Source organism: Pelodiscus sinensis, chromosome 1 (genome assembly GCF_049634645.1).
Source record: "Pelodiscus sinensis isolate JC-2024 chromosome 1, ASM4963464v1, whole genome shotgun sequence".
NCBI lineage: Eukaryota > Metazoa > Chordata > Testudines > Trionychidae > Pelodiscus > Pelodiscus sinensis.
Window position 1 is genome coordinate 102634434 of NC_134711.1, and position 23095 is coordinate 102657528.

Below are 23095 nucleotides of genomic sequence, written 5' to 3' on the forward strand. Positions count from 1 at the left end.
CATTCTGACTCTGGGGGGATGACGCAAAGGCTGTCAGGCTGGTAAATGATGAGGACAGGGCTGTCATATAGAGAGAAACAGATTGCTCAGTAAGCTGGGCCTGTTTGAACAACAGGTATTTTAATGCAGCCTCACACAAAGTTATACCTATAGGAACAAGGAATGCAGGCCATGCCTATGGAGTGAGGGTCTGTGTCATGGAAAGCAGTGACTCTGAAAAGAATTTAGGGGTCACAGTGCACATGCAACTGAATGTGAGCAACCAGTGCAATGTGGTGGCAAAAATGCCCATGTGACCCTGGGATGTATAAAGAAAGGAAGAAGTAGGAGGAGCGAGGTGATTTTTATCTTGGCATCCAGCAATGATGAGACTTATACTGAAATACTGTGTATAGTTCTGCCATCCATATCTTCAAACGGATACTGAAAAATTGGAGAGGCTGCAGAAAGGAGCCACAAAAATGATTTGTAGGCAGGAGATAATGCCTCACAATGAGAGACTTGAAGCTTGTCCATGCTGGGAGATAGCCCAGTATAGCTGTTGTGATACAACTTAATCCATTTTAGAAGTGGTGTGAGGTAAAGTGGGAAAAGGCATGTTTAGTGCAGAACAAGAGTGTCCACACAAGGTGCTAGAGCAGAGAAACTGTTGCACTGTAAATGTATACCCTAACTTATTTCCAATTACTTCCCCATATAGACAAGTCCTTGTTTAGTGTATCAGAAAAAATACTGAGGTGACTTGATTCCAGTCTATAAGTACTGTGATGGACCCCTCCCTCCCCTCATGTTTTATGAACTGGACTCATGGACGTGAATATACATATCTCAAAAGTGTTTGGGGCAAATCATTTTGTGTAACCCATCAATCTTCATGTCATGATCCACTGGTTCTCTTTATCTTATTCTGTTGTATGTATCATCTGTGTGTAAAATTAGACACAGGGAGTGGGGAATAATCTGTGAGTTTCAAATGTATGAATGAGAGACATGGAGGGTGTTACCCTCAACTATTAAATTATCTCTTTTCTCCTTCAGCTTGAGCAGTGGCTGGTAGGGAGTGGCCTCAATCCTTAACAAAAGGAATAGGAAAGCAGAGGCCTGGGCCTTTTGGCTGGGGCTGCACCTGAAGGAAGGAGCCAGGGACCCCAGGGATGGAAGAGAGCCTTAGAGTGGCAGCTGGAAAAGAGGTTCTAGGGTGAGTTTAAGTTTGTACTGAGGTTTCAGTGGAGAATTAGCCAAGCGGTTTTGTTTCTTTTGATTTGTAACCTACTTTGCTCTGCCTACTTTCACTTATTACTACTTAAATCCTACTGCTTCAATTTAATAAAACCATTTTTATTTTCTATCAAACCCAGTGTAAGCGATTGTTACCTGGGGGGCAACCAGTGTGTACATTCCCCCTTTCATTGCTAAAGGGGGCTTACCTAATTTTGGGGAGTTTGATCTCATCTGGGGAGTGCTCTCTCAGGAGGCTGGGCTCTAAACTGCACTCTCCTTGGACCTGAAGTGGTTCAGTGTCTGTACTGCTTCTTGGTGGGGTCAGGGACCTCAGTTCTGGGCCTTGGCTGGGGGAGACCAGTGGAGCTGGCCCAGCAGGACCAGGCAGTGAGGAGCCTCAGAGAGCAGGAAGGCAAGTGGCAGTGGCTGTGTCGGCACCTCCGAGGGGTCGTCTGTGACCGCACCCCGTCACAAGTACAGGCAGTCGGATCCGCACTTACGAACGGGGCTTTCTCGCCCCGGAGGTCGAGGTAGCGGATTGCTACCTGCGAGCTCCGGGGCGAGAAAGCCCCGTTCATAAGGTGCCCCTGGTCTGCTGGAGACCGTCTCCAGCAGACCAGGGGCACCGGGCGGGTTCCCGCGCTTCTGAGGCTTTGCCAGAGCAAAGCCTGAGAAGCGCGGGAACCGCCGCTGCTGCCGCTTGAGACCTGGTGCCTGTGGTCTGCTGGGGACGGTCCCCAGCAGACCACAGGCACCGGGACTGAAGCCGCAGCCGCGGGGGGGTCCCGCGCCTCCGAGACTTTGCCAGAGCAAAGCCTCAGAGGTGCGGCACCCCGCTGCCGCTGCTGCTCTGCTCCCTGTGTCCCTGGTCTTCTGGGGGGAGGGGAGGGCGCGGATAGTGTGCCCCCCCCCCAGCAGACCAGGCTTTTGTTTTGGACCCTGGAGCAGAGAAGCTGGGGCGCTGCGGATTGGTCCTGCAGCACCTGCTCTGGGCACTACTGGACCAACCCGGCAGCACCCCAGCTGCTCTGCCCCAGGTCCTGATTCAGCCGCTGCTGGTCAGTTTCAGCAGTGGCTGAATCAGGACGCCTGGGGCAGAGCAGATGGGGTGCTGCTGGGTTGCTCCAGTAGTGCTGAGGAGCGGTGCTACTGGAGCAACCCAGCAGCACCCCAGCTGCTCTGCCCCAGGCGTCCCCAAGTCAGCCGCTGCTGAAACTGACCAGCGCTGACTACAGGAAGCCTGAGGCAGAGTTGCTCTGCCCCAGGCTTCCTGGAATCAGCGCTCATCAGTTTCAGCAGCAGCTGACTTGGGGAAGCTTGGGGTTCTTAAGTTGAATCTGTATGTAAGTCAGAACTGGCGTCCAGATTCAGCAGCGGCTGAATCTGGACGCCAGTTCCGACTTACATACAGATTCAACTTAAGAACAAACCTACAGTCCCTATCTTGTACGTAACCCGGGGACTGCCTGTACCTTCATGGGGGAAAAAATAGCAGGTACTAAAGGGCTCTTTCATCTGGCAGAGAAAGGCAAAACAAGGATCACAGGCTGGAAGGAGAAACCAGACAAATTAAAACTAGAAATGAGCCACAATTTTTTTTTTAACCAGTGAGAATTGTTGAAACAAAATACCAAAGGGAGTGGTGAATTCTCCATCTCTTGATGTTTTTAAATCAAGCCAGTGGATGCCTTTCTGGGAGTTCTGCGTTAGCCAAACACAACATATTAGCTCAGTATGGCGTAACAGGATGAAATGTCATAGCCTGTGATATTCAATATGTCAGACTAGATGATTTTATCATCCTTATTGGCCTTCAGCTATTCCTCTGACATGTCAGGGTACGTCTACGCTGTGATGGGTTTTCCGGGATAACAGAGGTATCCCAGAAAAACTCCGCCGCGTCCAAGGAACGTGTTTGCTCTTCTGCATTTTTTTGGCAGAAGAGCAAATGCGCTCTTTCAGGGAGCCCTGTATACCTTGTTCTACGAGGGATAAGGGCTCTGCCAAAAGAGGAGGCTTTTCCGCCAGTTGGCCCCATCTGGACTGGGCCAAATGGCAGAAAAGCCTCTTCCGGAAAAGCGATTGGAAGAAGCATTCTGCAATTTGCGTAGCCTTTTCTGAAAAAAACCTATCATGTAGATCTAGCCTCTGTGATGTGCCATCCAAAGCTACCTTCCAAGCTCCAGTAGACTAGTATCTACTATATATTTGAGAGAGTTTGTTTGTCTGTCTCTGTCTGTCTGTTTGTTCAAGAACTCTTCCTAAACAGTAAGAACTAGGACTACCAAATTTTGGGTACATCTAGACTACAGATCTTTTCTAGGATACTGGAAGTATCCCAGAAAAGCTCTGTCATATCCAAGGAATGCGTCTGCTTTTCCGAAAAAAAAAAAAATTGGAAAAGCAGATGCGTTTTTTTCGGCATCTCTGTAAACCTCATTCTACGAGGAAGAAGGGATGTTCCGAAAGAGGTGTTTTTTCCCCCAACATTGGGCCCTGTGTAGACTGCCCAAATGTCGGAAAAGCCTCTTTTGGAAGAAAAGCAGAAAAAGATATGCAAATTGCAGTTAGCAATTTGAATATCTTTTTCCGACTTTTCTTTGTAGTGTAGACACAGCCTTTGTATTCAGTTTCCTCTTAGCATAACTTAAAGCAGGGTAAGCATTTGGTTGTGCCAGGAAAATGGGAAGTGCCTGGAATAGGATTGCTTTTCATAAAACCATACAGAAAAAAAACCCGAATTACCAGGCAGATCAAAGGGGCTTGCTGGATTCATGACACCTCCCTCTTGGACTGCCCTAGCCCCAAGCCTTCCAAACTGCACCCCTCATGCCCTTTAGGGAGTCCCTCCCGCCCTCCCTTCCTCCTTCCCTCTCCCCCGCAGTGCAGGGATATTGCAGGCTGTTCCCCTTCGCCAGGGACCAAGGGGAAAGTACACAGTTTGTTCCATTCCTCAATCTGGCTGGGGAACACAGGGGGCAGATGAAACTGGGCCTGCCCCAGCTGGGGGACATGCACCTCTCCCCCGGCTGTGCCCTGTGGAGCTAAAGTGGCTATGAAAAGGTGCTTCTCACTTGGCCCCAGGCTGCTGTGGTGAGAGAGAGCTGGGGTTTTTTGCTTCTAAAAACCAGAAATTAATTAAGTTAAGAACCTGAGCAATGCAAGGCAAATCTTCTAGTTGTGTTATAAACTTACTGTTTCTCTGTTGTTGGTCACATTGAAATACTGTCAGAATCCCCTAAAAGAGCAACTCTCTTATCATATGGCATGTTGGCAAGCAGCATCAATCTGGTACCCTGTGAACATTTTATCTTATTTCTTCCCATAAGAAAGTGCCCCAACTTTGCCAGTCCCCTCTGAGAAGAGACAATTGGAAGGCATCTCTGGCTATGCTGGGTTTGCCAGGAGCCTAAGGCTTGCTTTCTGAGCATGTATTTGCTGGGGCGAATACAGCTGTGAGGACGGCAGTATTCTTTTCATTTTCACTCAGTGTAACATCTGTGCAGGGATTTTTGTTTGGATGGTTAGCTGTTCCTCTCCTCCTTCCCTCTAGCAGCTTTGGCGCCTGACCTAGCTTTCACCATGTTGCAAATTTATATTCCTTCTGCTTTCGGCAGGCCCATATGTAGACCTGTCAAAATGTCACTGGCGTCAATTGCGAAAGGGTAGTGCCACACTGTAGTCAGTGAGTTTATTAACAGGGAAATGATTGGGTTTTGGAGAAGGGGAGGGAAGGGCAAAAGGGAATCCATTTCCCAGGCACCTGCTTCTCAAACTGCACATTGTTTTCTTATCACCTATAAATTCAGAAACGCTTTGCCATCTGCATAGCAAAAATCCTCGGTGGGTGCTGCTAGAAATACAGAGCCTTTTCATAGTGAGAGCCAATGAGGCTGAGCAGGTGAAGTCAGGCACGGATGAAGTAAAGAGCTACAATTCACATGCTGCAATTAGACAAGCCATTTCTGAATAGAAATTAGAAATGGGCTTTACCTGCAAATTCAGATCCTGGTCAGGGCCTAGATTTTCATCACCCCTGAAATTTGAAGGCATTGGATTCAGGGTTTTAGTCTGGCCCATCATAAACAATTACAAAACTCAGACAAGGATCAGAGTTTGAATACACCCACAGATTGCAGGTGTTTGGACCCTGCTCATCTCTGTGTACAGAGATGACATCTCTCTGGTGTCTTACTTATTTTCCTTTATGTGCCGCTTTAGATTGAATTAGACAGAATAGAACTATGCAAGACGTCAGCAATGAACATCAGTGGATGCCCCCACATATCTTACTGCAGTTTACAACAAGCTTTACATTTAGTTAAATTATTTCTATAGCCCTTGTTCCAATAGTATCTGAGCACCTCACAGTATTTAATGTATTTATTCTATGCCGAGATAGAAACTATCCCCATTTAAATATTCAGACCGAAGCACAGAGAAACTGGGGCTACGTGTAGACTGCAGGCTTCTTTCAGAAGAAGCTTTTCGGGAAGAGATCTTCCAAAAAAACTTCTTCCGAAAGAGAGCGTTCACACTGCCAAAGCACTTTGAAAAAGCAATCTGCTTTTTCAAAAGATAGCGTTCACACTGAATGGACACTATCTCACATTTAAACTGTGATTACTATGGACGGAGTCACTACCAGGGCACCTGTGCTTTTTCCTCTAATTTCAAAAGAACTCCTTTTTCCCTGTCCACACACGGCTTTTTCTGAAAGAGCTCTTTTGGAAAAAGGCTTCTTCTTCATAGAAAGAGGTTTACCAATGTTCTTTCGATTTTTTTTTTTCAAAAAAACGCGATTGCAGTGTCGACTTAAGTGGAGTTTTTTCAGAAAAATGGCTCTTTTTTTTGAAAACCACACCTCTGCAGTGTAGACATACCTTGAATGAATTGGGAAAGCAGGAAATTGAACCTGGATCTTCAAAACTACAGACTAATAACTCACCCAATAAACCATCCTTCCTCTTCCACCAACCCTACTTTTGTCCTTTGGCATTGTACATTTTTGTTTCTTTCAAAGTAAACTGTCCAGCTGAAAGCTGTAGAAACTAAAGGACCCAGTTTGTCCACAGACCAGGCAGGAGCAATGTGATTTCCCATATGCAAACCAACACCACACTTCAGTCATTTTTGAGTGGCCATTGAGTTTCTGCATCTAGGTCACTCTGGTAAAGTTGCAAAAGTGTGGTGTGGACAGTTGTCTATTAGCAATTTTAAGGAGGCCCCACGGCTTTTTTCACATTAGTCACTGAACAGCCCTCACTTGATGGTTTCCTCAAACCAGTGAGTGACGTAGAGGTGAAAGACACTATTACCAATCCTATGAGGGCATCCGTTCCTAGTTTGTCTCTGTTTATCCCTTTTTTGACATGGCAGTGATGGCCCTCCGGGTTGCTGATAATGTGCTGCTAGGGGACAGAATGTATGTCTACCCTTTTCTGTAGGAATGATTTTGAAAATGAGGTGGAAAAAAGGGAATGAATATTAATAATTGGATTGTCCCGGGGATTCTCTAGTGGAGATGAAGCCCATTGTGTAGTGGAATTAGAGCGAACACCAAACGCAGGTGGCCTTTTGTTGCTCTTTGAATGGTGCTAGTAGGTGAAATTTAATTTCATCACTCGGGATAAAAACCAAAAAGGGATTCTGAGGCAGAGAAAGTAGTGAAAAGCCCCTTCTCACAAGAGGCAGAAACTCCCCCTTTCTGCACTTTCCCTTCTTTCTATATGCAAGTCAGAAACCTAAGATGAAGGAGCCTGAGGCTGTATGTCAGCGGTGAAGAACTGGCATGTAGGTCTGATGTTCACTGAGTGAGTCACTTTTGACAGGGAGGAGTCAAAGTGCAAGAGGCAAGGGAAAGGGATGTGTGAGGCAGAAATATTCCTCACTTTCATGCTGTTTGATACAGCAACTCAGAACTAACCTAGGCTGTGTCTCCCAAAGCCACTTTGACTTGTCCATTGCCAAGTTAATATAACACCTCTCAGCAGAGGAGCTGAATGTGGTTTACAAAAGTAGGTAACTATCATCCCCATGTTCAGTGGGGAAACTGAGGCATGGAAAGGTTATGTGAACTTGAAAAGGGTCCAATTCAGCAGCCCAAAGGAAGCAGGCTTATTGAATTCAATGGAACTATTTGTGAGTGCTATTTATTAGGAGTAAGTGTTATAAAGTCAGCCCCAACATTGGGAATACAGCCCATGTCTCTTGAGTTCCAGTCCCATGCTCAAACCACCAGAACATTCTGCTTTCTACAGAATCTAAAATCCTCCTACATGGAACATCAGAGATCAAAACATGGGTCTTTGGCAATTAAGCAGCCATCCATCCCTCTCCTCTTCATCCCAAGTAGGATGTTAATATACTTCCCGTTTCTCTTGTTTGAAAAGAATTAATAATCGTTTATAGGGTGAGTTCTTTTCGAGAAAATGGAGAAGCATTCAGTGCTGATATATGGTTTCCCCTTTTAAATGGTATCTATTTAAATGCAGATTTTCTGGTTTCCTGTGTGGAGTTTGGAAGCTACGCCTTTCAATTTAAATGTTAATAGATGAGTAAACTTCAAAAATCAAAATTTCTCCATGAGGCTTTTTCGCTGTATTTAATATATTTCTATACTTCCCCCTCCTTTTCCTCCACCTTTCTTCTCTCTCTCTCCCCCCCACCCATCTCTCTTGTATTAAATAGACTTTTTTTTCCAAAATAAGAATACGCTTTTCAAAAATCTTAAATTAAAATGTTTAATGCTGGGTCCTGTGGAATGAGGATGTTTGAACAGAGCCCTGAGGTGCTGATAAAGCAAAGATATCATCCTTTTGCCTCCAGCCTTTTCCTTTCCAACCATTTATCAAACTTGCTGCTCTGAATGCTTTATGATGGCATTATTCTTGGGCTGGCATTGCATAATATTCCACTGGTCGTTGGGGGAGACACACACAGAAAGAAAATCTTCAGAATAATTTCTTTATAAAGTGGACAAGAAGATTTTAATGGGGATAACAGAGTGTAGCAGCATAGTAAATTCCACTGATGTTAAAGTGAGGGTAGGGAGTAGGACAGCAAAGATGTGCTACAATGTCTGTCCTTTTCTGTCTGTCTGTCCTAAGACCCAATCTTGGAAGCTGCTGAGTACCTCCAATGTCATTTATCTTCATTGGGAGCTGAGTGCGAATCTGCTTTTTGCAGAAAGTTCTCAGCATCTCTTGGGATTAGGCCCTTGTATACTATCCTATTCTCCTCTGTGTCTCTCTCCCCTCTTTCTTTTCTCATTTTTCTTTTTTCTTTCTCTCCTTTCTCCCTCTTCTCATAGCTCTTTCTTTCTTTCTTTCTTTCTTTCTTTCTTTCTTTCTTTCTTTCTTTCTTTCTTTCTTTCTCTCTCTCTCTCTCTCTCTCTCTCTCTCTCTCTCTCTCTCTCTCTCTCTCTCACACACACACTCTCTCACACACACACATACACACACACACACACACAGGAAGAAAGAGAAAAATCTCTTTTCCATTTTCTCTTCCCTCTTTACTCAGTATCCTATTAACCTCTGCCACGTTTTGCTGGCAGTGGCTCAGATAGACTCAGGTTTCACGTGATAGCCTGAGATTAAATTTTAATCAACTCCCATGAATTCAGAGAGTGAAGTACTTCCAACAGTCAAGATTCCATCTTAATAGTAGTCACCACAATGATTAGGTAGCACCTCTGTCCTCTTAGTCAAGGAATCCTAGACAGGGGAGACCATCAGCATCACTCTAGAGGGGTCATTGCTGAACAGGATTCTCAGATGCCATAATGATTGGTGCAATACAAGAACTAGAATAGAATAGAATAGAATTAGAGATCACTTGCTAGAATGTGCTCCTTCTTCAGAGAGACATTTGTAGACTGAGTGATGACTCATCTAAAAGGACAATATGCTACTCCGTTGACTAGTGGGATCAGAGATGGTGCCCTCACCTTGTGGACCATTTCTCCATTTTCTCTGCCATGGCAGATTTGTGGACTTCTCAGGATCTGGCCTTGAATAAGCTTGAACAAGGCAACTGAAAAAAAATAGCCAATTCTCATTGTTTTCTCTGATTGATTTAGATATAATTGTTTTGGGGATGTTTTGTTCCCAACTTTAGGGTGGTCTCCCCACAGTGTTCACCTGGTTCCCATTTGAGGGGGGTCTCAGAATTTTTCCTTTGAACTGATATTAGCCTTTAACAATCACTATATGTCCATTGAAATGGACTAAATTACACATTCTTGTCAATGGGTTCTCTAATTGAATTAAAAATAAAGGGCTGGTAATGAGATACAGAGCTTTTTTACATATAGGTCACTTCTTCAAATCTGTTTACACGACCTCGTCATATTGTTATCTGAATGCATCTCAAGCAATAGATAGGGAATTATTATTCCCTTCTTACATAGAGGGCACTGAGGAGCAGAGAGATGATGGATCTGATTTTCAGAGGTGATGAACACCTAAAACTCCAGCTGATGTCACTGAGAACAGCAAGTGCTCACCATGGAATGGAATTACACACAGATCTCATGAATTCTGTAGGGTAAACTGAGGCAGTCCATGGTATTTCACTAAGAACCCCTATTTAATCCTAAATTTGAGACAGGCCTGTAATTTAACAGCACGGACAGTTAGCCTGAGTAGAGGGACCTTGGGAAGGCACAGTCACCCTGGCAACCACATTCCAAGGGGCAGCACCAACTGATACCAACACAACCTTGCTAATGTTTTGCTTTAATCCTAGATAATGGGCCCATAAACTCATGGATCACATCAATAACCCCTTCATAGACGCATCATAATTTAACTAGACAAAAGTTGCCATTTAATTGTCTGTTTGTTGATGTTGGCTTATTTAGCTTGTTAAGGAAACTACTTGTATTAGAGATAAGGAGTTTATTTGGCAATGGGTGGAGATGCTGCGTAACCTTCGCAGTTTATTGGCTTACGTGCTCATTTCGTCTTGCTGATAGAACCTATTGAATTGCTTCCCCTCCATCCAGCAGCCCCCTTTATAATCTATTGTAATGTTTTGCTTAAGCAATGTGCTCCATCTTAACCCCTGGTTGACACTCCACCAGCACTGTGTGTGTAATAAATCCTCTGACTTGTTTTCACCACATTCAGAATGCCCAGACTTATTCCCAACAAATTCTAATCTAGTACTTTAACAACTACATCTTCCTCCTCCTCCTCAAGTCCAGGCTGGAACTTGACTGGAAATTGCCTTGCCATCTCCTGGCTGGGTTGTTTATTGGTTCACGTGCCCTGAGTTGATAGTCTAGGGAACGGAGTTCCTAGAGAATAAGTGCTCACATTGCAGAGACCATTCTCACCAATTACAGACAGGAGTTTGTTCTGTGAGGTGCTAGCCACCTCCCCGAACACTCAGTGAGCTTTTGAACACCCTCGACTCCTTCCAACTTACCACTCATCCCAAGAGGTGACCTCACTGACTCGGGGTGGAGCCACATTGTTAGAGCAGAGTAATTAAGTTTGTACTGATGCCGCCAAAGTGTTTCTTTTCCTGGTTGGTAGATAAATAAAGGATTGCAATCTTCAGTGCTGTCGATCCCATACCTTTTCCCAGTACTAAATTCGCTTTACAAGAAGGAATGAGTTCTTTGCTCTGAAACCCCAAGCCTATTTCAACTTTCTTCCAGCCCATTAGAGAACATAGAAAAATTGCCATTTAAAAAGCTAGGCATTTCACCCAGCCTCTGCTGGGAGCATGAGAGCTGGAAATGCGGGAACAAAGGCAGCATCACGAGGGCAAAGAAGGGAGTGCACCACATCCTCCCATAGCAATCCATCTGTCCAGAGTGGAGACTGTGATGTGGTTCCTCAAAGGTGAAATAGTTTAAAGTGAAAGGTGATGGGTGTAAAAAGAGGCGAATCCTTAGAATTCTTCAAAGGATTGAAAAGTTTTTGCCAGGAGGGAAATGAAATACAAACCAAACTAAAAGCACTTATTTTAAACAGTGCAGTCCACAGTTGAAGTTGAAGATGAGCCAGAGTGCTTGTGTCTCAGATTCTTCACCAGCCCCATCATCCATAACAACTCCATATGAAAAAGTCTTAGCACTTCTAAGGCTGGGAAATATTTACTTTGGGTAGCCATAGTTGAGAGCTGCAGGAAGGGCTTAAAACTATAAATACGAAGTGAGATGGGCCAAAAATATTAGCGCCTCAAATCATCTTGCATACTTCTTATGAAGAAAAAAATGGTAGGCCAATTATGAACATACTTGGTGGGGAGTGAAGCCCAGGAATTGTCCTGGGTGATCAAATGTCACAGTGATAAATGCCTAGATACAGGTAGTACCTCTCCAGTACAGCACCCTGGGAACCTGATTGGTGCCGAACCAGAGAATTTGCTGGACCCCCAGAAGTTAGTATTATCTAGCAGCATAACCAACACTTCCACTGCTTACTGAGTTGTTAAAAGACAGTTAGGGGCATATTAGAACAAAATAACAGCACAGAAAGCCGAGAGCCAGGACTGGTGTCTGTAAACAAAATTTATGGGATCATGGGAAACTTGGCCACATCCATGGTAAGTGGACATCCAGCTAACTAAAATCATGCCAGACCAAGGATGTTGCTGGAACAGAGTGCTGGACTAAAGAGGTTCAACCTGTAGTACAATTGGAAAGAAAGGAAAATGTCCGCTTTGGAATTTCACTGGATAGACAGAACTGATCATTTTTACATGCTTTCCAAGAAAAAAAAAACCCTGCATTTCCTGCCTTTCCAAAACTGGAGTCCCCTTTGGTGCTCTAACTGTGGATCATCCAGGTTCTTAATTTTACTCTCTCGTGGGGGGTCAAAGTTATGTGGAAGATGCTCTTGTCTCTTCTAGCGTACTGTAGCTCTGAGCTGAGTAGGAAAGAAATGGATAACACAGTTTTCCCTCCCTGGCCAACTTTTTTTTTTATGAGTGGGAGCAAGACTGGAATTGGAGGAAGCTGACATCAAAGACAAAAACATTCAATTTGATAATGTTCCTATTCCTCTTCCACTAAGACCTAACATAAGGTATCTGCCTTCAATTGTAAAGCTCCCTATGTTAGTTCAGAGCTGCATCTAATCTCTCTTAAACTTCACCTGCACAGGCACAGCCTTTGTGCATCAACCTCTCTAATGTTCATATCAGAAAGTTTCTTAACAAATCCTTCTCTTCAGTCCTGAAGAACCACTCTCTTTCTTTTCTTGTTTCTCCTTCACATGCAGAAACCAGCTACCTTTCCTTTTCCTTTTCCTTTCTTTTCTATAGATAGGGATGCCAGACATCTCACATTTCTCCATGCCCCCTGCTTTTGACAGGTCTGTCCCACATCCTTTTAGAATAGGTTGCAGAACATTAGAAAATCCTAAAAGTAGTCTTGATGGGGAACTTCCCACATTCAGACGCACTATGATGAGAGTACATTGGGACGGAGAGTTGTAACAGTGCATGGCAATCTGGTGGTTTTGTCCTGAAGCAAAAATCTCTATAATTATGCCAATCCTAGACATGCCCTATTGTTCAACATCTGTCTGAAGCTTTTGGGATTTCTGGGGAGAACAACGCAGGCTTACATGTCAGCAGTACACTCGTGACATCCACATCTCTGTCTCTTTTGCATCAGATATAAACAATGTAGTCTGTTAGTACTCTCAGGCTACATCCACACTGTGCATGGTTGCTCAAGAAGATCTGCAAATGAGGCATGGCGATGAATATTGCTGTGCCTCATTTGCATGCCTAATGAGCCGCCATTTTTGTGGAAGGAGCATTTGCGCAAGAAGGAGCTGTCTACACTGCTCCTTCTTGTGCAAAAAACCCCTCTTGCACAGGAGCCGTCCTGCTGCTTATTTTCAGGAAGAATGGCTCCTACGCAAGAGGGGGGGGTTGCGCAAGAAGGAGCAGTATAGACTGCTCCTTCTTGTGCAAAAGCCCCTTCCGCAAAATGGCGGCTCATTAAGTATGCAAATGAGGCACGGCGATATTCATTGCCGTGCCCCATTTGCATAACTTCTTGTGCCACAATGCGCAGTGTAGATGTAGTCTCAGTGCTTGGCCAAAATCAGCACCCAGGGAAAGCTGAGGTGTTTCTGATAAAGAGAGCAGAGAATCTCAAACAACTTGCCTTCACATAATTTAGTTGAGTGGTTCTTGACCAGGCATATGCGTAAGCTTGAGGGAATGCAAAGGTCTTCCATATTTGCCTTTCTTTACATAAGCACTAGTGAAGCCAGTGCCAACTAACATTTCATACAGAGAATGACTTGTTTATAGAACTCTATATACTATACACAGGTTTGACCTCCCTGGTCTGGCACCTTCGGGACCTGACTGGTCCTGAACAAAGGATTTTGCTGGAGCAGGAGAGATTATTTCTGGCTCTCCTGCCACCAGCTCTCCAGCTCATCTCAGCTCCGCTCCTGGCTTGGCTGCTGGCCTCCTGGTCAGCTCCTCCCCAACCATCAGCCCGGCTGGGCTTGTGACCATCAGCCCAGCCGGGCTGCCAGCTCCCCTGCTGGTTCTCTCACTGCTGGCTCCACCTCCTACCACTGGCCCTGCTGGGGTCCTAGCCCTGCTCCTGTGCCCTGCCAGCAGCCTGCTGCAACACCAGGGCTACTGACTCTGCTGGCAGCCCGCTGCTGCACCAGCCTTGCTGGAACCCCCTGGCATGCCAGCCACCATGCCGCCAGCCCAGTTGGACCCCCGTGGCAGAGCTCTTGGCTGCCAGCCCTCCTGTAGCCTGCCTGGCTGGGCTTCCAGCCCCCACAGGGCTCCTGCCTCAACCAGGACTCTCTGATCCAGGAACATCTGTGCTTCTGCTGGACCACAGATGTTGCCAGACCAGAGTGTCCTGGTTTAGAATGGTTCAAACTGTACTTGAAATTCCAGAACAATATTTATATTCCAGTTGATTTATTTTATAATTATATGGTAAAAATGAGAAAGTACGCAATTTCCAGTAACAGTGTGCTGTGACACTTGTGCATCTTTATGTCTGATTTTGTAAACAAGTCATTTTTAAATAAAGATGTAACTTGGGGGGTACACAAGACAAACCAGGCTACTGAAAGGATACATTAATCTGGAAATGTTGAGAGTCACTGGCTCAGTCTCTTTGGACTCTATAGTGCTATAGGATACACAAATAGCCTGCTGAGAAAACAACAACAACAACAGGGGATTATATTTGTACCAACCAGAAAACTGAACCCAGCTCTATGAGACAAAGACCTGCCCACAGTAATGCCTTTGTGACATCCAGGCTTGGTTATTGCAACTCATATCTAGGAATGAAACCACATCACCTGAAAAAGCTCCACCGGTAAAAAATGCAGCTGCTTATCGACACATCACCATGAACATGGCTCTCTGGTGCTCCCGTTTCTCAACCAGTTTCTCACTGAGCACAAAATCCAGCCATTAGCTTTCCTCTGAAGTTCAAATCCTTACTTGGGATTGGCCTTCTGTGCATGAAAGATTGCCCCTTCCATGTCTTCACGTAGTAGCTATATTCCACAGGAAAAATGAAACTGTCAACATAGAATCCTAAAATCATAGAACTCTAACACATAGGTGACCCAGGGGATGGGGCAGAAGCTTTGAGAATGAGGAACAGTTACACTAAGGCTATGTCTACACAGCGGAGCTATTTCGGGACATCTCTGGTATCCCAGAATAGCTGTTCTGCATCTTAAGAGCAAGCTCCTTATATTGAAATATAACAGGCTTTCTATTCCAACGTCCCTGTAAACCTCATTGCACAAGGGATGTTTCAGAATAGCACTTTATTTTGAAACAACAGCTGGGTAGACAGTGCCCCATTTCAAAATAAGGTATTTTGAAATAAGATTGAAATAAGCTACACACTTTGCATAGCACAAAGACCACAGAAGACAGAGCGTGACTACGCAAAGTCAGAGCTTTGACTGCACAAAGAGCACAGAAGACAGAGCTTGACTTTAGACTACAGTCCTCACTATCACAAGAAATAGTGACCAAGGAGCTCAGCAGGTTCAGAACTAAATGCAAAACTCACCTTTTTCCTTTGCTTTTCTTCAGTAAAATCTTTGCAGTCACACAAACACATAACCCCCTCGCCCGCTCAATAAAGAACATTATTAACTAATTAAGTTGTTTTTCTGCAAGATAGAAGAGAAGAGAGGGAGAGACACTATTATTGTTGTTTCTATTTTTAAATAGACGTGGTAGCGCTGAGACATTTTGATGCAGGGTGATGATTACTTGGTCAGCATCTTGGCAGACAGACAGACAGAGAGTTCCCCATGACAAAAATTAAAAACTTGTCAGAATTTCCATTATAAGCCTAACTGTAGCATGTCTGAGAGGACTGAGTCTGACTAGCATGAACCTCAAGGAGGAACAAAAGTTTGTGATGTGTCTGCTTTAGTTAACATGGTAATTGCCAAATGCTTAACATTTTCAACATGACCAGAACTCTCGTCTAAACAAGACCTTGGAGTTTTGCAGGTAAAAACTTAAGAAAATATGGTCCTGTCTTCTGTGAGTTTCCCTTACAGATACAATAGTGTTTTTTGTAAAACTAGGGGGATTGCTCTAAATCCTTCTGTGCAACATTTTTCCCATTTCACCAGTGTTATCTGATTGGCTGCTCCCCCCTTCCAGAAGTGGCTGCATTTCAGTGGGTTTGAATGTATGTTTGTGAATCACTTTTTGGCAAAAGGTGCAGTGTATGAATGTAAGCTGTTATTATTTATATTAAAATAGGATTTTCTGGTTGCTGCTGCTTTGTAGGAACCCTTACATCGCAAAGTGAGATTCCAAGAACAGCAATTGTGTAAAAAAGGAACTTATAGGTAAATGCAATTTGGCCATAATTCAGGCAGACTGGAAGCATTTCTTCCATTTTCATTCTGTGAACAGCAAGATAAACTCCAAGCCGCATTTAAGCTGTGAGATGAGCAAGTCACAAAATGCACGGTTAAAACCACCTCCCAGTGGTGCTCAGTTACCCAGTGTGATTGAGTTCTGCTGGTGGTGGTGCTAAATCCGAGGTCGGTATGGAAATTGCTGTTTTACACATCTCCAGCATTCTAACTTGATCACCGTGAGTTTTAGAGTGGAGAAAAGGGGAAGGACTGTCCCCTGGGGCTGAAGTTCCATATATCTTAATTTGACCTTATCCTGTAGTGTAGACATACCCTAAAGTGCCACAAAACTACTCTTTGTTAATTGAGGAAATAGGTATCCAAAACTGACCAGGTAGTTGCTCTTGTATCCAATGATTAGAAATGCTGATGACCCCCTTCTTGTGCTGAATAAAATTTTGCCATAGTATGAAAATGCCATTATATCAAAGGAGTTAAAAAAAACCCATAGTCCTTTCCTCCCTCTTTGATATTGTGTTAGTTCAGTAAAATCTCCATTCTTAGGTAAGGAAGGGCTAACTACTGCAGCCATAGCTGGTATCATTGACAGGGTGGCATTCATAACCGCTGTAAACTTTTATGTTAAATGCCATGGGTTTTATACATGCAGTATAGCCAACCTCAAGTTTTATTTTTTTAATGATGAGTCAGACACCCCAAAATAGCATGAGCTTTTTTAAAAATAATTTTTGGGTGCTTTTTTATTTGCCTTCTAGGTTTTGAGCCTTTAGGGTTCACACTTTAAAGCTTTTCTCCACAATCATGATGACTAGGTACTTACTTTAAAAGAAACGAGAGCTGAAATTCTTATGGAATCAAATAACTCAAGGAGCTGGGACTTTAAGAAAAACAAACATCACACGGAAACAAGCCCAGTGAGACAAAAAGCACTTAAGTGTTTAGAAACAAAACACTTGACTATTGAAGGTTTCTATCCAACTTCACACAAAAAGAAAGAGAAATGCATTTTATTTTCTGGAGCAGCACCGCAAACAGGTGTAGGTTGTCATTTAAATTCTCAGGAACTAGACCCACAGTTCATCAGGAAGCAACAGCCTAAGCAATCTCTGCTATCTCTTCACAGAAGGAACGTATAATCCCCAGAGATGCACACACGGATCCTCCACAGGGACAGAACTAACATGAAACAATCATTGCACTAAACAAAGTGATTTTCATCTTTTTCCATGTCATAGTCCTGTGTTAACAACAGCAAAATCATGACAAGACTTCCCTCTCATCAAGAAGGGGAGAGTGGTTGTGACCTCCCTGAGTCATGATTCCCATGATGAGAACCTGTGCCCAAGTGAACCACTGAGATTAGCAGCCAAACAGTTGATGAATTGGAAACTGAATTATCCATTATAGTACTCACCAAATAAACCCAGTAATAACCAGTTTTATGACAACATATAACCACACTCCTAAAAGATGTAATTAGTTTTAGATATTGTCATATTTAGAATATAATAGCATAACATTGATTATATTGTAAAAGTGGATTCATGAGTGCTAATGAGCTCATGAGCATGCACCTACTGCAGTGTTGGGAAAAGTGGGGCGGCTATCTGTAATGCAGTGCAAGGCATGCCGTATGTGGATGGAGACGCAGTGAATGTGAAAAGAGTATGGCTATCATGAGACATACCAACTTAATTCGCAGTGGTTCAGTCTCACTGGCACAAGTTTGTGATGCATTTCTCTAATGTAAATGTGCTTTTGATCATTCAGGTTTTAGTCTCCTGAGCCATCACAATCTTATTTGTTCTCCATTCATCTAGAGGGTCTTCTATGAAAAAATTGGGTAGCACAAGAGCTGAATTCCAAAGTGTAAAAAAAAAAAATTCAAATGAAAAAATCCTTTTAAAAAATCAGAAACATTTTTCAATCCCATAAAGAAGCATCATAGGCACAAACACAGTTTTGTTTACTTTTTCATGATGCCATTACACAAGAAAAATCACCAAAGCTAACAAGATTTGTGACATGTGCTCCTGTGCCCTGTTGTTTCTCGACACAAGAGCCCTCCCACGCTTTCAACAAGGAGAGTTTAATGGAGCTTTAAGGATGCAAAGCAAAGCCTTGATTTTCAACCCTTCTTTCCTTGTCAAATATCATTTAAACAAAACAATAATAGTAATAATACTGCTACTATAGGCCTGTGCCTAAAGGAACAGGCTTCCATTCTCTGGCCTCCTCTTTTCTAAATAGCCAGAGGATGCTGATTCAGTGATGCGTTACATTATATATATTAAGTACTTTCCCACAGAAGAATCACTTTGAATAGACTTGTTCTTAACACTGACATCCTGCCAGTCCTGACAGGTGAGGAGCGCCAGTGAGATATTGTTAGACAGGCGAGAGTTGTTTATAAAACCAGCTGACAAGTCCTTTTTCCCGCCATTGCCATTTTCGAGTGTTGCCCTTGGGAGGTGATTCTGGCAAGACAGAAACCGAACTGGTACATGTAATTCTTCAAGAGAAGCCTAATGGAAGGGCTAGCTGGGAAGAGGGATGGTGAGAGGAGGAAACAGTGGGAATGTTAAACTGAGCCAAGGGAAAGCTCAGGAGAATTGAAGTTTTAAATTGAACGTCAATAAAACTTTTTCTGCTTGGTTTTCAATGTCAGCCCCATGTTAACCTTAGGAAGTAGGGGACACTTCTCTTTTTCCACAGAAGGAATTAGCCCATAGTTGTAATGATGCTAATGGACTGCACGTTGGTGCTGAGAATAGAAACCCCTGTACTGATATGTCTCAGGTAGGGTGGCCAGGTGAAATGAGACACTCCTACAACAGGTTGGATCCAGGAGTCTAGTCCTGTGTCTGCTCCCAGGTACATGAGTCAGTGGCAAAACTTCTGCTGATTTCAATGGAGAGAAACAGGCCCTTTGCTTGGCAGATGAGATGAGTATGGGATCCTGCTGTCCTGCCACACTCCAGCCCTCTGGAGTTTCTCAGGGGATGTCTGCGTAGGAAGAGCTGTGCCTGCATAGGAAAAGCCTAACCCAGGTTAGCTTGATTCCAACTTTTCAAGTCACAGTAACAATGAAGACAGGTCAGCATGGGCTTCAGCAGAGGTTAGCAAGCCGAGTGCATACTGAGCATCTGTGCTGGGCTTGTAGCATCCACTTGAAGCCCATGTGTAGTGATAGCCTGAGAAGTGGCTCTGTCAAGACAGTCAATGGACTGTTTTTGAGGGTTAACCCCCACCTTGAATGTAGAGGGAGTTTAGGGAAGCATTTCTGCTGCTGAGCAGAACAAGTACTGCTGAGGCTATTTAGGCTGAACACTGAGGGTGTCAGGCTGTGTCTTCACAAGGAAAAGAAATATTTGTTCTTAATGTGAGTGAAAGGCCAGGGTCTCTTGTGAACAGACACTAACAGTTGTGCAGTGGTTTTGTGATACAAGTTAAAGACAAGGAACAGAGCAGCAAACCATTTCCTTGTCACCTGTATTAGGATTTGAACCATTCCCCCGATTAAAAGCCAGTGTATTGACCTTCTCCACCACAAAAACAGGTCCATACGTGAGGGAGTGTGAAGGGTGCAAACGAACATCCTCCCCCCCCACACCCATGATGCGCTGCACAATGGGCCTGTGGTGCCAACCCGCCAGCTACCACCTCACCCTGCCTGTCCCTCCATTGCACCCAAAGTGGCCACTAGGCCAGCTAGTCAATCAGAAAGAACATTCCGTGGCACATGTTGCCCAAACTTGCTTAGTTCCAGGGAGATGCCTGCAGAAATCATTCTCCCAGAGACCATGGAGAGAGCGTCTAGAGCTGGCACGTCCCACACAGCTGTTTTTAGTACAAGCCCAAGTGTGTTGACCTGGGCTCAGAGGCTTGCTGCTGCAGTACTATGACAGGCTGTCTCTCCTCCCCCCTCTCAGGGGTGGGGTAAAGGCTGTCAAGCAGCAGTGCATGGAGGTGCCCTGAGCCATCAGTCAAGAAAGAGTAACCAGTAGGTACATTAATGCAGCAGACTTAATTTTTGCAGACATTGCTTTGAAATAGCTGGTGTGCTGTGACCACTGCTTCTGACAATAATGAGACCTGTTTTGCTGTTCCCTTTCGTCCCCCACCTTGGTTGTTGTATGACCTCTTGTCTCTTATCACATACTTAGACTGTAAATCCTTTGCAATGGGGGCTGTCTTAGTGTGTGTAAATGTGAATATTTTGAACGCCTTTATATTTAAAAAACATGGGCAACCATGGGCAAAGTCTCTCTGTATAAGACAGAAAGTGGGAGACTAAGACTTGTCTTTTGTAACAGGACCTGGCAACCTTGAGTCTCAGTAGCAATCCCCCGTCCTAGGAGTCATGATCACTGTCTCTGTGCAACTGTCCCATTTATACAACCACCACAATAAAAGTGACAAGGAGACATGAGATGGCGACAGCGTCGTGTCATCATTACTTGCACAGCAGAGTTTGAGCTTAACTTGCACAAATGTTGTGGGACAGGCAGCCTGGTGAAAATCTGCCAGATCCCAGGATAGGTGAGAAGCCTAAGCCCATGGCAGTAGTTGTCCTTGTGATCCATAGCGGAAAAAGAGAAATAGAGAATTGGAGCTGGTCCATGGGAGTTAGTCACCACTATGCTGGGCCAGCTTTTCCCTTTCTCCACACAAGGAGAAAAGCTGTCCTAGCCCCCATGGCTGATTCATTGTTTTCAAATCCCCCCTCTTGCATCCATTCCTCCCACATGCATTCTGTTGTTTGAAAGAGGAAGAAGAAAAATCCTCTACATGTAACATTTGCTTTAAGCAGGAGAGAATGTATTTGTGGTGCTGACTTGTGTGGAATTTTTCCTGTGTATGTGGGGAGCATGGCTATACGTGTGTGTGCGCACATAGCTGAAAATAGTCGAATGTGAGTTTTAGTGACAGTGCCCCCATTCTGAATATCTGATCTGAGGGAATCAAGGAGTTCACTGACTCAGGCACTCCTGGCAGTTTCAGTAGCTGTGTGGACTTCACTGCTCCACATTTCACACTGGAGATAGCTGTGAACAAGTTTGATTTTCTCCTGTGCAGAGGTGGAAGATGGTAGTGCAGCCATCCCACACTTTTTGATGAATCCTACTATAGGACATGGGAAAACTTTAACGTGAATGTTTTTCTTCCACTCTAAAATGCTCATAGCTGTTGTGTCACTTGCTTAAGGCAAGCCATAGCGTAAGGAGGTATGGTGCAGACATGCAGCACACGCAGCTGTCCTAACATACAATAGGTCCAGATGCTTTATTCCCAGATACCTGTTCTCCCTCAGCTTTGTGATTGCTCTTCAATCCTGACTCTAGCCCCAACACACCTCCCCACCAAAAAGGCATTTGAAACCTTCACCATCCAAACTCAAAGGAGGAAAAAGTGCTTGCTTCATGTCACAATCCTTTGAATGTAAGGTACTTCTGTGGTCCTCCTCATTATGGTAGATGGCTACCGCATAGTCTTTAATATATTTATCCTCGCGACATCCATGTGAGGTAGGGCGGTGCTAATATCCTTATTTTACAAATGAGGAACTGAGGCCCGGGGAGACTAAGGGTATGTCTACACTGCACACTCCTTACAGTAGCATGTGGAATACATACTCTGCATGCCCTCTGGGTATAAATAGCGGTGTAGATGGTGAGGCGCTGCTTAGGCAAGGTAAGACATGTCCGAACCCTGTGGTTATGCACCTTGTTCAAACAATGCTTTCCTGGTCCACACAACCTCCAGAACTTGAGGTTGTGGGTTGAAGTCAGCCCCCCCGTTCCCATGTGCCTGGGGAGCAGCCAGGCAGCCACCACAAGCTTGCCCAGAGCTGTAGCTGGCACCAGCTGAGGGTGGGGAGAGGTGGGTCACCAGCTTCCCTGGGGCTGGGAACTGGCATCTAGTAGTGTCCTTGGGTGTGTCTAGACTACAGGGTTTTGTCGACAAAAGTAGTCTTTTGTCGACAAAACTATACCTGCATCTACACTAACGTCAACAGAACTCGGCAGTTTTGTCAGCGGTGGTAAACCTCATTCTACGAGGAATAACGCCTTTTGTCAACAGAGTTCTGTTGAAAGAAGGCGTTACTGCATCTACACTGTCCTTTGTGTCTACACTCTCATGTCGACAAAGAGGCTTGCTTTGTCTACAGAACTGGATGTAGTCTAGACGCTCTTTGTCGACAGAGGCTTTGTCGACAGTATCTTTTGACAAAGCCTCTGTCGACAAAAGCTTGTAGTCTAGATCTACCCCTTCTGCTAGAGCCTTTCCCCATCACAGGAAAAGTAGTAGGCATGTGGAGGAGACTCTGGCTGTGGGAAAGCAGGGTTCCAGCAGCTCCCAGCTGCTGAAGCCTTTCTCTATGTCATTGAAAGACTCCAGGTAGTGAGGAAGCAGTGGGGAAAAAGGCTCCAGCAGTTCCCCATGGCCAGAGCCTTTCCTCACTACCCTCCCCCACCTGAGCCTTTCACTGACATGTGTAACTAGAAACAGCAGTGTGGACTCAGCCTGCTTTTCATTGCAGCATGTAGCTATACAGACCCTACACATCACCACCAATGGTGTGTAGTGTAGACATACCTTATATGATTTGGTCAGGGTCACACAGGAAATCATGAGCAGAGCAGGGAAAGGAACCCTGGTCTCCCAAGTTCCAAGCTAGCTTCCTCACCATTGGACCATCCTCCCTCTAAATCATCATGAGACAAGTCCTCCTATGCCAGCCAACCACGGACGACGCTGTGGAAAAGAAGAAAGATGTTCAGGTTAGAGTTTTTATGAAGCTCTGATCAAATTTCACAAGCACCCTGTTGTTCTCTCTTTCACTTTGCAGATCTGCGTAGGATGACGGCTGGCTTTATGGGCATGGCTGTGGCCATCATCCTCTTTGGCTGGATTATCGGGGTGCTGGGGTGCTGCTGGGATCGAGGCCTTATGCAGTATGTAGCAGGGCTTCTCTTCCTCATGGGAGG

General features: G+C 44.6%; 1 protein-coding gene across 1 annotated transcript in view; it reads left to right on the top strand.

Moving 5' to 3' along the window:
* TMEM178B (transmembrane protein 178B) overlaps nt 1–23095 on the top strand; it is a 350667-nt gene that overhangs the window by 293192 nt on the left and 34380 nt on the right. Inside the window, exon 3 of the mRNA XM_006133377.4 lies at nt 22957–23094. Coding sequence (XP_006133439.1) covers nt 22957–23094 — 138 coding nt within the window. The remainder of the gene's footprint in view (nt 1–22956; nt 23095) is intronic.